Source organism: Choristoneura fumiferana, chromosome 25 (assembly GCF_025370935.1).
Source record: "Choristoneura fumiferana chromosome 25, NRCan_CFum_1, whole genome shotgun sequence".
Lineage (NCBI taxonomy): Eukaryota > Metazoa > Arthropoda > Insecta > Lepidoptera > Tortricidae > Choristoneura > Choristoneura fumiferana.
Genome location: NC_133496.1, coordinates 1,570,314 through 1,584,790, shown reverse-complemented (window position 1 = coordinate 1,584,790; position 14,477 = coordinate 1,570,314). Strand labels below are relative to the sequence as shown.

Here is a 14,477-nt window from a genome sequence, read left to right as displayed (position 1 = left end):
TGACTTGTGGCATCTTAAGCAGTTGATTGTGGGTTCAAACCGGGCAACCGGGACCAGGGGTTCAGCTGTTATAGTTTTTTCAAAATATTTTTTTTACGTATAGCACAATTAAGTATATGATTATGTTTATTTTACCCAGATTTTTCAAGCCATTGCTTTAGCTTGTAGAGGGAGGACACTTCACAAACAAAACATAGCACTTTAATACTGAATATTTTGCAAATGAACCACTAAATCGAAAAATAGTATTAGCAAACCTATGCAGGTGGTAGGTGGTAGGACCAAGTGCAAGGTCCGCCCGGATTGCTACCACCATCTTGCTTGCTAATCCTGCCGTGAAGCAGGAGTGCTTGCACTGTTGTGTTTCGGCGTGGACAGTAAGACAGCCGGTGAAATTACTGGCACTTGAGGTATCCCATCCTCTAGGTTGCAATAGCCCTGGTGTTGCAGATGTTTATGGGCGGTGGTGATCTCTTACCACCAGGGGACCCCCTTTATCGTTTTCCATCCAGTCGAAAAAAAAAAAAGTATACTGTTTTTAAAAGGCCTAGCCAACATTGCCTCCTAAGCGGAGGATCGTGGGTTGTGACCCGGGTACATATCTCTAAGTTTTTCAGTAGGTAGGTATTTGAACAAAATTACATTTCAAATTTACATCGCGTTGCAATTTAGGTACTACAAGCTCTGGCCTTCTCATTATAAAAAGAGTTCTGTCCCCAACAGTGCCACTGTTTGTTTTTTGATACATCTAGTTTTTGAACTTATGTATGTTTTCTTTGGCTTCTTTATATACGTACAGTTTTTTAACCAATCAAATAAGAGAAGTTCCCAGTACAGCTCAAGGTTCCTAAAACGACTGTATGTCGTGTACAGAACCCATAAAAACGATTGCCTCGAACAGATAGCAGCAATAAAGTGTATGGCTGTATGACTTCTCGTACCTTTGACTTTTACGTGGATAAAAAGGCAATTTATTTCTTGGACTCAATGGCTCCATGGTTGGGTCGTTATTACACAAGGAAGGTATCTCTATGGCTATCAGTAGGTACTATAAGTATATATAGTGCTATTAAACAGACTATCACAATGAGGGTTATCGTTTTTTGTCTTTCTAGACGGCGCCACTGTTGCGTGAGGTTTTTAAGTGTGGCTTTCAAAGTCTGTTATTACGGGCGTGAAAACAAAGCTAAGATTAAAATCATATTTAATTCACCTTAAAACCGTACCATAAATATCGAGCAACCACAGTCTTGCGTAGTCCCGTTTTGTTCGGAAAATAAGGGAGGCAAAAGTTTTCGAAAGACAAAACTGTGTCAAAATACAGACATTCATTGCCACTTATCGCATAATTAAATGATGAAAATATTCACAAAATTATTCTAATTATGAATAAACCCGCGTAGCTCACCCAAAAACTATGAGATTTGACATTTCGGAGACCTCACGCTACACTAGCGCCTGTAGCGGCGAATTTATGATGCGATAGCCCTCATTTTTTTTTAATTTTGGACCTTTTTTTTTTTAATTTTCTTCTTTTTCGCGGTGGCTTTGGCGCGCCTGGCTCTATACTACGAAGTGCATAATTCGAACTTCATACTTACTTTTTATACTTTATACTTTTTTGATATTTCTGGGAAAATAGTAGATTAAAAGTATTATAACCAAATATTTTTAGAATGGGCAAATTATTAGCTTTCATTTGATTCCCATATTGTTACAATACAAAAGTTTTATTTTTATTCCATCGCCATATTTTTTTTCGCAGACGCCATATTGAAATATTATAAACTCTATGTCACTCCGACAGTTATGACGAATCCAATGATACCTCATATGTTACAATCCGTCTAGCCGTTTAGGCTGCAGCGAGGACCAAAGAAATGGACATATATACCCACATACATACATAGTTACATACATACATATGCTCGAAAATCATAACCCTCCTTCGGGCAGTCGGTTAAAAACACATTGCTCGCAAGACATCCTCGCACATCTCTGGTGGAAACAGAGCCTTACGGTGAAGGGAAACGTGAGCGATGGGTCTCCTATTCTAAAACCAAGCACGTACAGCTTTATCCAGCACCAAAAGAAAAGATAAAACGATCTCTCTCAGACCTTAAAACAAGACAATCGTAAAGATCTCGCTTCCGGTCATAAAGGAGTTTTTTAAATGCCCCCTAAATACCTAAACCGGGGCGGGACAAATACTTTTTAATTAAAAACAGGGAATATCTTAATAATCTGTGCTTTATAAGGCGCGCTCTTTGTCGGTATTTCGGAGGCATTTTTGGGATAGTTAATGTAGTAGGAGTTGATGGAAATTAAAAACTTTTTTCGCGTTTCAAAGAATGTGTGAATTACGTTATATTTTCGGAATTGAATGATTGTATACAACGTGCCCTTTTCTTACGTGATTTATCATATGAAATCGAGAAACAGAGGTGCGAGCCCGGGCTTGAACCCACGATCCTTTGAGAGGCCATAGGTCAAACCACTAGGCCATACAAACTTCTAATTTTACGACTAATTTACAATTATACAATACAATAACTCTTTACACAAGGTTTATGACTTTTGAAATTTATCCGGAATATCCATAAATAGAATTATCCAGAATTTTATAATGGTTGTTAACAAAACAAATGTACTTATGTTTTATATAAAATCCATTAAATAAAAATCTATCCAACCACCACTGAAATATTTAATAGCATGAATTTTGAGACAGCCAAAGAGTATAATTAGAAAATTGTACAGAAATATAAATTATTATTATTATGTAATTAATCACTAGTAGAGACAGCTTTAAAATATAACACCCTTAAAATTTTTAGTTCGCAAAAATCTAAATATCCGTTGCCAAAAAAGCGAGCTATGTTCGTTATAGAAAAGAAAGAAAATAATTTATTTATAACAGCAATTAAATTAGTAAATATAAAAAAGAAGTGTTGCCGCTAAAAAGGTTATAGAGTTCGTTAGTGTAGTAAAAAGGTATTAAAATAGAAAAATATTCAAAAAAAATATCACTAAACAAAGCTACAACGTAATGCCGGCTCCACACACGCTCCATTATAAAGCTGCATCCACAGCACTGCACTCCAGCGTCAAATTGACTGCGCCGAATTACCGGCAAGAGGTGCCAGAGGGCGCTTGACCCATTTCGCTTTGCAGCTCGTGTAATCGCGTACTTGACGCAAAGCTGTTAAATAATGAAGCTTTATTTTTTAAACTAGCTGTTGCCTGCAATTTTGTCTACAAAGAATTCATTTGTCGTGCCCACGGGCACCTTATCCAATTCAGTCCATTTCAGAGTTCTTTAGGCGTGAAAACGTAACAAACAATCTCTCTACACTCCTCTTTGTCTATAACTCGCTCCCTCTAATTTATGTTGTTGCAGATCTCCTAGCTAGCATCTCTTGACGCTTCTCTTAACTACCTTTAAGTTACTTCATCGCGGATCTACGGAATGCCATGTTACTTCTTTACCTTTCTTTATCTATCTCATCTTGCCGTACATTTTCTGCCTCATCTTTACTGCTTCCCCTTCACTATCCGTTCTCTGTAACTATCTCTATCTTGTTGCCAATCTACTGATTGCCCTATACTTGTAAGTATTACCCTTCACTTTTCTCCTTCTACCTTATCTTGCATTTTCTACCCCATCTTTACTGCTTACTTCACTCCCCGTCCTCCGTAACTGTATTCAACCTTGTCGCAAATCTACTAATTGCCCTATAACCCTTCACTTTTCTCTATCTATCTCATCTAACAGTACATTTCCTGCTCCATCCTTGCTGCTCTCTTCACTTCCCGCTCTCTGGAACTCTATCCTACCTTATCGCGGATCTCTTGGCGCATCTTTTCGCGCTCTTCCTCCATCTTGCGATGTTTCTCCTTACGCCGCTCCTCGGCCTCGCGGATGGCCTCCTGCCGCTCGCGTTCTGCCTCCTCTTCCTTTTCCTTGTCGTCGCTGTCATCGCCGTCGCCTCCGACCGCGCCTGCGACAAAAAACAAAATGCTATTGATAATGACTACTTTAATGTTCACCACAGAAATTGCTGTTCTTATTGTGGTAAAACCAGCATTCCCACTACTACTTCTATCTAAACCTTCGTTTTCTTGACAGTCATTTATAATAAAAAAAAACACCGAGGTGTATACGCGCATAACTTCCAAACGACTGCATGAAATTGAACAGTATTTTTTTGAAAAGTTGGATGTAAGAGTAGGGCCCTGTCCACACTGCGAATTTTTTTCGCATGGTTTTTTTCTCGCCATTCTGTAACACATTGATTTTTTTACGAGTATATTATAACAGTATATTGGCGGAAAAAAAATCGCGAAGAAATTGTATGTAAAGCGCGGACAGGGCCTAAAATAATTGCATTCATAAGTCTTGACACTAAAACTGAGTGAGTGAGCGAGACAGAAGATGCTTGCAGGGTAGATTAAGCTTCATTATAGTCATTAGTAACACATAAAAGGCCATACTTGATATGGGAGAAACTCCTGAAGTCAAAGTTTTCATTCATTCATTTTAAATAAACATGTCGCCTATCACTCTCATTCAATCATACATTCAATATTCAACTATCTCCATCTATTTGTCTCTTCCCCACACAATGGTCCTAGGAACAAAACATGGCGCGGAGCGCGACGATTGTTCAGATTGACGTGAAATGGATTTTTGAGCACCCGCCCGGCCGCCATATTGGATCGGCCCACTCGACTGGACGGAGCCGGTTAGATCCGCTTAGATCCAGTTAGAGGCTGTTAAAACCGGCCCGTGGGAGCAAATGTGTTTTCTAATCCAATCGAAGCCTTTGAATAGAAAATTTGGGTTTGATTATGGCGCGTCGATTTGTTCCGTTTGTAATCAACGTATGTTGTACTTATTGTGGAAATGTTATAAATGGCAAGTTCAGGGTTTAGATAAAAAAACAATCAAAACGTTTATTCTGTAAGTAGGCCGCAAAGGGCTCTTTTACATGTCACTTTTTATACTACCAGCATTTTCACAAATACCATCATGCCAAGCCACATATTTTTAAAAAAGTGTAGAATTTGTGAAGTTAGAGCTTGTAGAGTTAGGATTAGGACGCGTAGTTAAAAGCTTGCCTTGACATGAGATCTGATAATTTTTGACAGTGCGAGACATGTGAATAAGTCTTGGCAACATTTAACATGAAAATGTTTTTGGTGGGAAATAATTTAACCCGATTCAAAATAGTTGTAATACGAATACATTGCTCAAATTTTGGTTGATTTAACCTCTATCGTTAGATACGTGTCAACAAGCTTCGATCATTCCATGCTTCCAAATGTAATGATGAATTTCAGATTACATAAAACTTTTCACAAAAGAAATAGCTATAAAAAAAACCCAACACGCGTATAAAAAGCGCGTCTAATCGCGTGCCAAATGCTCTGCATTTTTCATTTCGAGAAAACATTTGTCGAATGGAATTTATTTTGCATCTGCTTTGAGTGAAGATGGCATTCTCATTAACAACGTGCTCACCAACCGCAGGGTGTGAGAATAAGTGCGGTTCGTGTGGACGCTTGGGTCGCGTATGCAGACCATGACTAAAACGAATTCCTTGAGTGCTGTGTATGTTATGTATATATAGTCACGCCCTTTCGTACGTGCTTAGGTTTGATGTGTATGTCAATTTCAGCTATGGAATTAAAAAAATACTGCTCTAAAGTCTCAGTTACATTTCATACAAATGAAAAACATTTGAAATAATGCGAAGAGTGCCGATGGCTGGCTGCATTTCTGCGCTGGATCGTGATTCCAATACGTTGGGCGAGAAATGCGCCAGACCCTATGGTCATTGCTAATTTAATTTTTAGGGTTCCGGAGCCAAAATGGCAAAAACGGAACCCTTATAGTTTCGTCAAGTCCGTCTGTCTGTCTGGCTGTCTGTCCGTCCGTCCGTATGTCACAGGCATTTTACTCGAAAACTACAAGATGTATATCAATGAAATTTGGAGTACAGATGTCTTGTCAAAGCCGCTATTTAGTTTTGTGGTTAAATTACAAAACTAAATATTCAAAGGGGGAGGGGGGGCACTCCATACCCGTAACAGAAATTGAATTTTTTTTTACTCGCATCAACGTGTGGCACATAGTTCGACAGCTCTTTTGAAAAGATAGTAAGGTTTCTCAAAAACTTTTTTGATTAAGTGAAGATTTCCGGAAATAATCGCTCCCAAAGTAGCAAAAATTGTGTCCCCCCCTCTGTCTTGTAAACCGTTTGTCCAATACATATGCAAAAAAAAATGGAAAGGTAACGCTTAATAAATACTTTCAACAAATATTGGTTTTACCATGATAGGATATACCGTTTTTGAGTTATTGCCGAAAAACTGCTTTTCTCAACAAAAGGACGTAAGTGCCGTGAAGATACGCTCTTTTTCTGGTAATAGATTTTAAGACTGTAGTAAGTGTTTAATTGTGTTATAACGCAAATAATATATTTTTTTTTTTTTTGGTAATGGCTACGGAACCCTATCTTGGGCGTGCCCGACACGCTCTTGGCCGGTTTTTTTTATCGTCCGAAAAGTTTGTGTGCATTTGGGCTCCAGGGACCCAAAGTTTCTACAGCAAAAGCCACAAATTTGTAGTCTCTTGAGAATCCTACTATATATTGTATTATAAATGTGAAAGTTTGTGAAAATGTTTGCATGTTTGTCACGCAATAACGGCTCAACGGATTTACATTAAACTTGGCGTACTGATCGACAAAGATCTGCATTGAGACATAGGATACTTTATATCCCGGTAATGCGTTCCTGTGGGATAATATTTAAAGTTTAAACAAGAATAAAGGGCACTGTCCAAGAACGGTGACTTACCTCGGCTCTCAAGATGACGTTTTAACTTCGCCTGCAATCAATAGATGGCGTTGTGCGAGCGAACGCTGTCCTTTCAAAATTTCATATTGTGTGTCATGCGAAAAATTAATTAAGGCCAGCAATGAGATTGTCCTTTGTTTCAGTGGGTTTCATTTCTTTTATTGACTATCTATGGCATGCTGCCAATTAAAAAAAGAGTATTTTGGCGGGAATAGAAAAAAAACAAATACTTATACGGTTTATATCTAAACTGAGTTTTTTTTCATTCAAATACGTGTTATTCTTTCCAATATGAGTTCATCATCAAGTGACATGGTATTATTTCCTTAGATTTATTTGAGAAAAGCACTATACAAGCCTCGTCCGCAAACAGGGATTGTCGGCCTCGTATGTCTAGATCTATAACTACTCGGCCAGCAATCCTCTATTTCGCGGTCTCTGCAGTAATGTACTATTATTATAATTATACTTCCAAGACAACCCACGCTACACCACCAACCATTCACCACACTATTATTAAATTCATTCCCATCTCCATGCCCGTACAATACGGATTAAGTGAATTCCTCAAGTGCGAGCGATTCAATTTATTGTGGGAAATAGCTCAATAACCCGGCTATTAAGAAAAGGCTCCTCCAATTGAATTATTAATTGATCAAGCCCGGGTGTGGCGGTGACAGAATAATAATTTCTTTCGACGCCTCCCCAAGTCGAGTGTTTCGCATTTTTTCTAAATTAAATATCTCTATCTCCCACTGCGTGTTGAATACTGACTATGTCGCTCGGGGGATCATGTTAAGCATTTTTACAATGATGATATCCGCAGTAAGGTTACTGACATAGCCCGAAGAATTGCGAAACTGAAGTGGTAGTGGGCGGGGCACATTGCTCGCAGGACTGATGGCCGATGGGGTCAGAAGGTTCTCGAATGGCGTCCGCGGACCGGGAGACGAGCTGTCGGTAGGCCTCCAACAAGATGGAGCAGCGACCTGGTTAAGATCGCGGGATCGCGTTGGATGCGGAAAGCACAAGATCGGTCTGAGTGGAGAGCCTTGGGGGAGGCTTATGTCCAGCAGTGGACGTCTGTCGGCTGACATGATGACGATGATTTTTACAGCGGTTTTAGGCTTCTAAGACTTTTGGCTTATCGGTGGTACTATTATTTTACACAGATCTCACTATGGTGATCTGGTGGCAAAGTGCGGGTTTAGTGAAGAGATTTTTGGAGCGTCAAGTATTCCTTTGGCTTGCACTTACAAAAAACACGTTCCTCGCACATCTCCGATGGAAACGCAGCCTAATTAGCCTATTTTGGAAGTTTTCATGAATTTCGTAAAATCCCCGTTCGCGCGGGAAAAGCCGCGGGCCAAAGCTAGTAACACAAACGTAACAACTTTATCATACGTTCCAAACAAATGAGACACTTTGAAACGTAGCTTCAACGAATTGTACCGAATGTCGAGGGCCTCAATTCAATTACGATGAAGCCATGGCGGTGCGGTGCCTTGCTGGCCGTGTATGTAGATGATTTTATGCTTGTTTAAAAATATTTTATTTATTCTACTGCAAGAAACAAGCAGGATTGAATAAGTTGGTTGCACATAATTTGCTGATTTTTGTACATAGGTTAGTACGTGTAAGTCTTGTGGTAATGTAATTTGAAATTGAAAATTTAAAATAAATTTTCCCTGCCGGCCGCGCGGCCGCGTTAGGTATTCGTTTGGGATATTGCTGTCTTTCTCGCTCGTGACATAAGCGCTCGCAGCCGTCCCCCCCATGCCTTCCGTAACGACGTCCGTAATTTATATCGAGATAGCTGTAGGCTTTTCAAGATTTGGGCGGTTGAATTTTGGGTTTCGTTGTCCTCACATTATAGCACAGAAATCAATGATATTTTACAATCAAGATATTCATTATATTTTCTATGCCTGCAGTTTTTTTGATTTTTGTAAAAATGCTTTATTAGTCTGTAATTCTCGTGCAAAGTTGACATCTATTTTTTGTCGACTTATGAGCTCCTGTAATTCTGATATTACACATTTATATGAAAATCTGAAAAACCACAGGCATAGATAATTAGAGACTACTCTTAATATTTTTTCATTTTTTTTATAGTTTTTTTTGTACATAGCTCTGCAAAGCTGCTTTCACGGTTTGTCTGCAGGATACAGTCTACTATAAGAACATAAAGTATTAAATAAGTACATTGTGTGATTAAGAATACATAAATTATGCTACAGCTAATGTTACTCTGTTATGGAAGAGTTTCTAACGTTTTTTTAAGGATCTTTTTGAAATATTTTTTTGCCAGTTTCAAAGCGAATGTTATCAGTTAAACTGTTAAACAAATAAGTTAGTTTATTTTAATTTCCACTGACGTCTACGTAATCATTGTAGGTTTTATCTTGCATAGTGCATTCCGTGGATCGGCAAGCGTAGCATGGGACCTCCACCAACGCGATGGATACTTGTCCTGGTTAAAGGTGCAGGCTCACACTTAAACAATATAGCTAGATAAAGCTCCAGTAAGTTTTACAGTAAGTTCGAAACACAAATTGGAATAATTCCCGGTATTCTCGATCACAAATTCCCGTCTCCCAGTAATTATCCCGGCATAAACAAACAACGTTAAACCGTGTCAACAAGGGAAGTAACGAGCTATAAAAATATAATAAAAAGATGATATTGCATACTATTTGTAATCACGTTTACGAGGTATAAATTATGAATTTTGCGCGGAAAATGGGAAATTATACCTAAGAATGTACATTTAAAAAAGAGAAAGAGAGAGAGAGATTTTTATTGTGGTTCCACAAGCACCGCCACCTTACAGTGATAAGACCAAAACTAGCACTACTAAGTTACTAAAGGATGTCTTGTAGGCTTTTTAAAATCTCGATTAAAGGCTTAAACTGACAGTTCTTGTATGGATCTGACAGGATTTAGGACCACTTGAACCTAGATTAAAAAGCCTGCAAGTGGACGTCAAAGAAGATCCTAAACTGTATTGCAATTATAAATATACTTAAAACAAAAACAAACTAATAACTAAAGCGAAAGAAAATGTGAAATTAAAAAAAAAAAATGTTGCCCCCAATTATTTGCATCTCACAGCCGCCATGTTTTTTTTTTAACGTCACCTATCTAAGGACACTTGGGTTGCTGGGACGATTCTAATGATACCTTAATTGTCTAAATCCGTCCAGCAGTTTGAGAGATATGCGGTAAGAAAGAATATTATTACATACTTACAAACAAGATACGCGCGAAAAACAATACCTTTCCTTGCAGTCGGGTAAAAAGGCTAAAAATTAAAACAAAATAGCTCCCAGTGACCTTGGTACAGTGATTCAGTTTCTTTAACTATAGTATTATAGAAACAGAAACAAAAGTAAACTGCAGAGCTTCTTGGCTTACTTTAAAGCCAGTTATTAGCATGTATAACCCACCTATAACCCACTTTTGGGCTAAGCCGCGTATCGATTACCTAATTATTAAGCCAACAATAACATTGTAAAGTCAACAGCTAAACGACCGTCCGGCCGGCCGCCGGCCCGGCCGAGTAAACAAGGCCGTAAAACTAATTGGGCCGAGACGATAGTCGTCACGGCCGAATTACTTTCTTATGGGGGGCGTAAGGCTGGGGAGATGTTTTGAGCTTGAAGGTGAGTGTCGATATTTCTTAGTGTATCTAATCTTACTGTATCTTTCTCTATCTAAAATGGCAAAAACGGAACCCTAAAGCCGAGTTTAGACTTGCAAGAAAAATCGTGCAAGTTGCATTACATTGCGAGGCCGTAAAGCCAACGAGTTTGTAGTGGTCAATCGAGCGCCGCAATGTAATGCAACTGGCACGATTTTTCTTGCAAATCTAAACTCGGCTTTCTAGTTTCGCCATGTCTGTCTGAGTGCGCATGAGCGCCAAACAAATAACTAGGAGTCGAAGGGGTCGCCATGGCCAAAATCGGTCGGATCATTTGTGGACATGGACATTTGCGGCTTTGCTCAGAGACTATCAGTGCTAGAAACCTATAATTTGCACGGATATTATGTCTAAGTCACAGTAAAACAAGCACTTAAGAATGTCAAAAAAATCTACCACCGGTTCGGAAAAACCTCTGTTGAGAAGAATCCGGCAAGAAATTCGACGAGGTATATTTTTTTGAACAGATTTGCAATATTATTAAATGATAATATCTATAAATCACAAGTATTTAACACAACTTTATTTTTAATACAGTAGGTTCGCTATTTGAAGGGATCGCTAATGCGGATCGGAATTATTTCCAAATATACCTGTCCATGATATAATCATTAAGTTTATAAAATATAATACGCCTTAGATATTATTGTCTTCTTGACAATAGATCTGAATTTTTTATCTGTTAGTGGGAAAATCACATATGTTCTCCCTTACATACATGATTATTTCAAAAACATAAAGCGACGGCAGGGTTAGGATAACTACCTGTTTCCTTAAAAAAGGATCTTAAAGATTCAGCATGTATGTAAACTTCTTATCTACAATATAAGTAAGCAAACACAATTTGGCAAACAATGAGATATGTACAAACGCGTATACATAGCTACTATTCCGAGAAAATGGTAAAAAAAAAAATCATTTTTTTACGGTACCATCAGCCAAATAAGTGGTCTATCAATTTTTAAACAAGTTCCTATCAAACTAATATTCTAAAAACTTTCAAGTTGACAGACACGTCTATTGGCATTATTGTTTTATGACATGTAAACGATTATCAGCTTAAGGGTGGTAGACCACATATTTGGCTGATGGTACCTCCCATAGACATAAAGTGGGGGGGGAAGGTGATATTTTTTTATAATAGAATAGAAATAGAAATTCGTTATTCGCGACAAAGTAGCGTAGCATAACAAAACGATATTAAAATTTAAAAAAAGTTGTATGTCACGAAATCTTTCTCGTCTAAATGGGGGTTGAAATTTTATGTTAATTTTCTGCGCAATAAAAGAGGAATCGCTCTCCGCGCCGCGCGAGGTCTTATCCACGCCGTATCTGTGCTTCCAATGAATGTTTAGCTTTACTAAACCAGACGTTTTGTTTGGAGATGTAAGCACATGTTACCATGTTCACAACAGGAGGGTAGTTCTACGAGCGTTTGAACCGCTATCGCGAAGAACAGAGTCAGGTAGAATGCAAGGATTTTAGAAACTTAAACATTTTACCACTGCCATGTTAACTCGCACCCTGAATATACCGAGGAGGACACGGGCACATGTTATGTCTCTTTTGTGCAAGCCTCCTTGTCGCAAGGATATGTATAAGATAAATATATTTAATGAGTATATTTTTTAATCATTTACCACAATATTTAAGAACTCTGCGGAGAAACATGTTTAATAGTAAATTAACAAAATGGATAATGGAGGAATGTTTTTATAGTGTTAAGGATTATTTCAATCATAAGAATTTGTAAATTTTCAAATCGTAATTAAATGACATAATATAATAATAATCTAGCAAATAATAAAATGTCTTATGAATTTATAAAATGTAGAGAGATAAAATAATACTGACGAAAATTAAAAGCTAAATTTTAATGACCTAGAACTAAATATTTGTACGCTTGCTTGCATGCTGAATACAGTGCCAAGCTTATTTTCAGATCATTTTATTGTATTCTTACAAATAACTGTTTTTGTATTTTGATTTTTTTTTAAAACGGTAAGGTGTACGCGGTACAATTACAAATCATTAAAATTTCTTACTTACGCTGTCTCATTTCTTCAATATAACCGACAGGAAACTAATAACAACGCCCGTAGAACTACCCAGGGAGGATTTATTGAATCAACCTGTGTGAAGTTCCCACTCTGCATTGGGGCCGCGTGGGAACTACGACACAAGCCCTCTGAGAGGAGGCCTGTGCACTTCAGAAGGACGTATTTAGGCCAACATGACGATTTATTTAATCGTACGGCGTAAAACATTAAACAATTACACTAAAGAAAGAAACTACAAACTAGCTATAAATCCACATTCAGGGTCCCAGGTCACAACATTGTGTCAGGTGTCAGACTGTACAGATCTCCAGGGGAGCCCGAGCATGAGTGTAGAGGGCAGCGCTGTACAATGTGCTCCATAGTTTGAGCCTCCTCGCCGCATTCGCAGAGCGCCGAGTCCCGCCAACCCCACTTGTGTCGGAAGTAGTGACAGCGTCCGTGCCTTGTTCTCAGTCTATTTAAGCGGCACCAAAGCTTGCGTGGTAGACTGAAACCATCTGGTTTAACCATGGGGTCTATAGTTTGCAGGGCAGTTCCTGTAGTTTGTGCATTACTCGTCCTTCCACCTCTGTCTGATGTCAAAATCCCCTAGATTGATGATGATGATGGTTACACTAGTTCACAAAAACTCTTTACTTGCCATTCCGTGTAAAACTATCGATCGCCACGGAATAGCTCCTGAAGCACGTGGCGGGCTATTATTAGACCGGTCGATACACCACTCGCACTAACTCGCTTAGCGGTAGCTTGCCAACCATTTGTACCGTGACCCACTGTGGTACCTTTTCTCAGTGAATAAGCACAGCGTTTACTTGGCAAGTATTGGCGTGTCGTTACGGAGTTTATTGTGATATGGTTGTGTATTGAGGTCGTGGTTTAAATTAGTTTATTGTAGCGGCAATCAGTTTGATTCTTGAATTGTTATAGTTATAAATAGTTAAGTAAGTATTAAGAGTTTACATATGCATTTATATTTATTCAAATGTTTTGCTCTATCTATTGATCCTTATTAAGATTGCACAAAGGTTGACTGGCAGAGATCCCTTCAGGGATAAGTTCTTTTTACTTGACAATTTTTTTGTAACCTTTTTGTACAATAAAAAGTATAAACAAACAAACATGTAAAAGTAAATAAAAATAATCTTTATTGCCAAAAACTTAGCTCATGTGAACGAAAGAGGTAATGAGTTTATTTTATTTCAGTATATGACTTAGAGTCATCGTACTAACTAGCATCCCACTGTTGGGCATTTAATAGTTAAATCAGTGTATCGATCATGGCAGTTTTATTTCATCAATGTGCTGTCAATTTAGTGTTGTATTGGATGCATTGCAAATAACATTAAGGGGCTGTTTCACCGTCCATTGATTAGAGTTAACTGACGGTTAGATGTGATGCCGTCTCCGTCTCTTCGAACAAAACAAATAGAGACGGCATCACATTTAACCGTCAGTTAACACTAATCAATGGATGGTGCAACAGCCCCTAAATCTGGGTGTAATAAAAAATGAACAGTGGTCATATTTTTAAAAGTTGCAGAACAAAAGTAGCTCAGTTATGTGAGTAGAATCGAACCTTGCATTCAAAGCCCCATGATCGGAGATACCCTGTATGATTATTTATGATATGATCCCTTTATGAAGGGGGAGGGCGGCGGGGAACAGGCGCTGCCAACAGCGCAGCCAGCGGTATCGGCAATTTTTGAAAAAATATTAGTTTTTCTTTTACAAATATACAAATTTACTCGCAAATGTGATAAAAAATATTGTATGTCGCACGGGTGGTACTAGAATTACGAACATCGACTCATTAAAGCCATCAGTCTTCGACTTCGGGCTTCTAATAGACT

The 14,477-nt window shown here is 38.3% G+C and overlaps 1 protein-coding gene across 4 annotated transcripts in view; it reads right to left on the bottom strand.

Annotated features, from left to right (window-relative positions):
- Positions 1-3,813: 3,813 nt before the first annotated feature.
- The window catches only part of LOC141442422 (complexin-like), a 362,634-nt gene continuing 351,970 nt past the window's right edge, over positions 3,814-14,477 (bottom strand). For all 4 annotated transcript variants that reach the window (XM_074107400.1, XM_074107401.1, XM_074107402.1 and 1 more), the window contains one exon: positions 3,814-4,001. In XM_074107400.1, the coding sequence (XP_073963501.1) occupies positions 3,829-4,001 (173 nt within the window). In that variant the 3' untranslated portion in view covers positions 3,814-3,828. The remainder of the gene's footprint in view (positions 4,002-14,477) is intronic.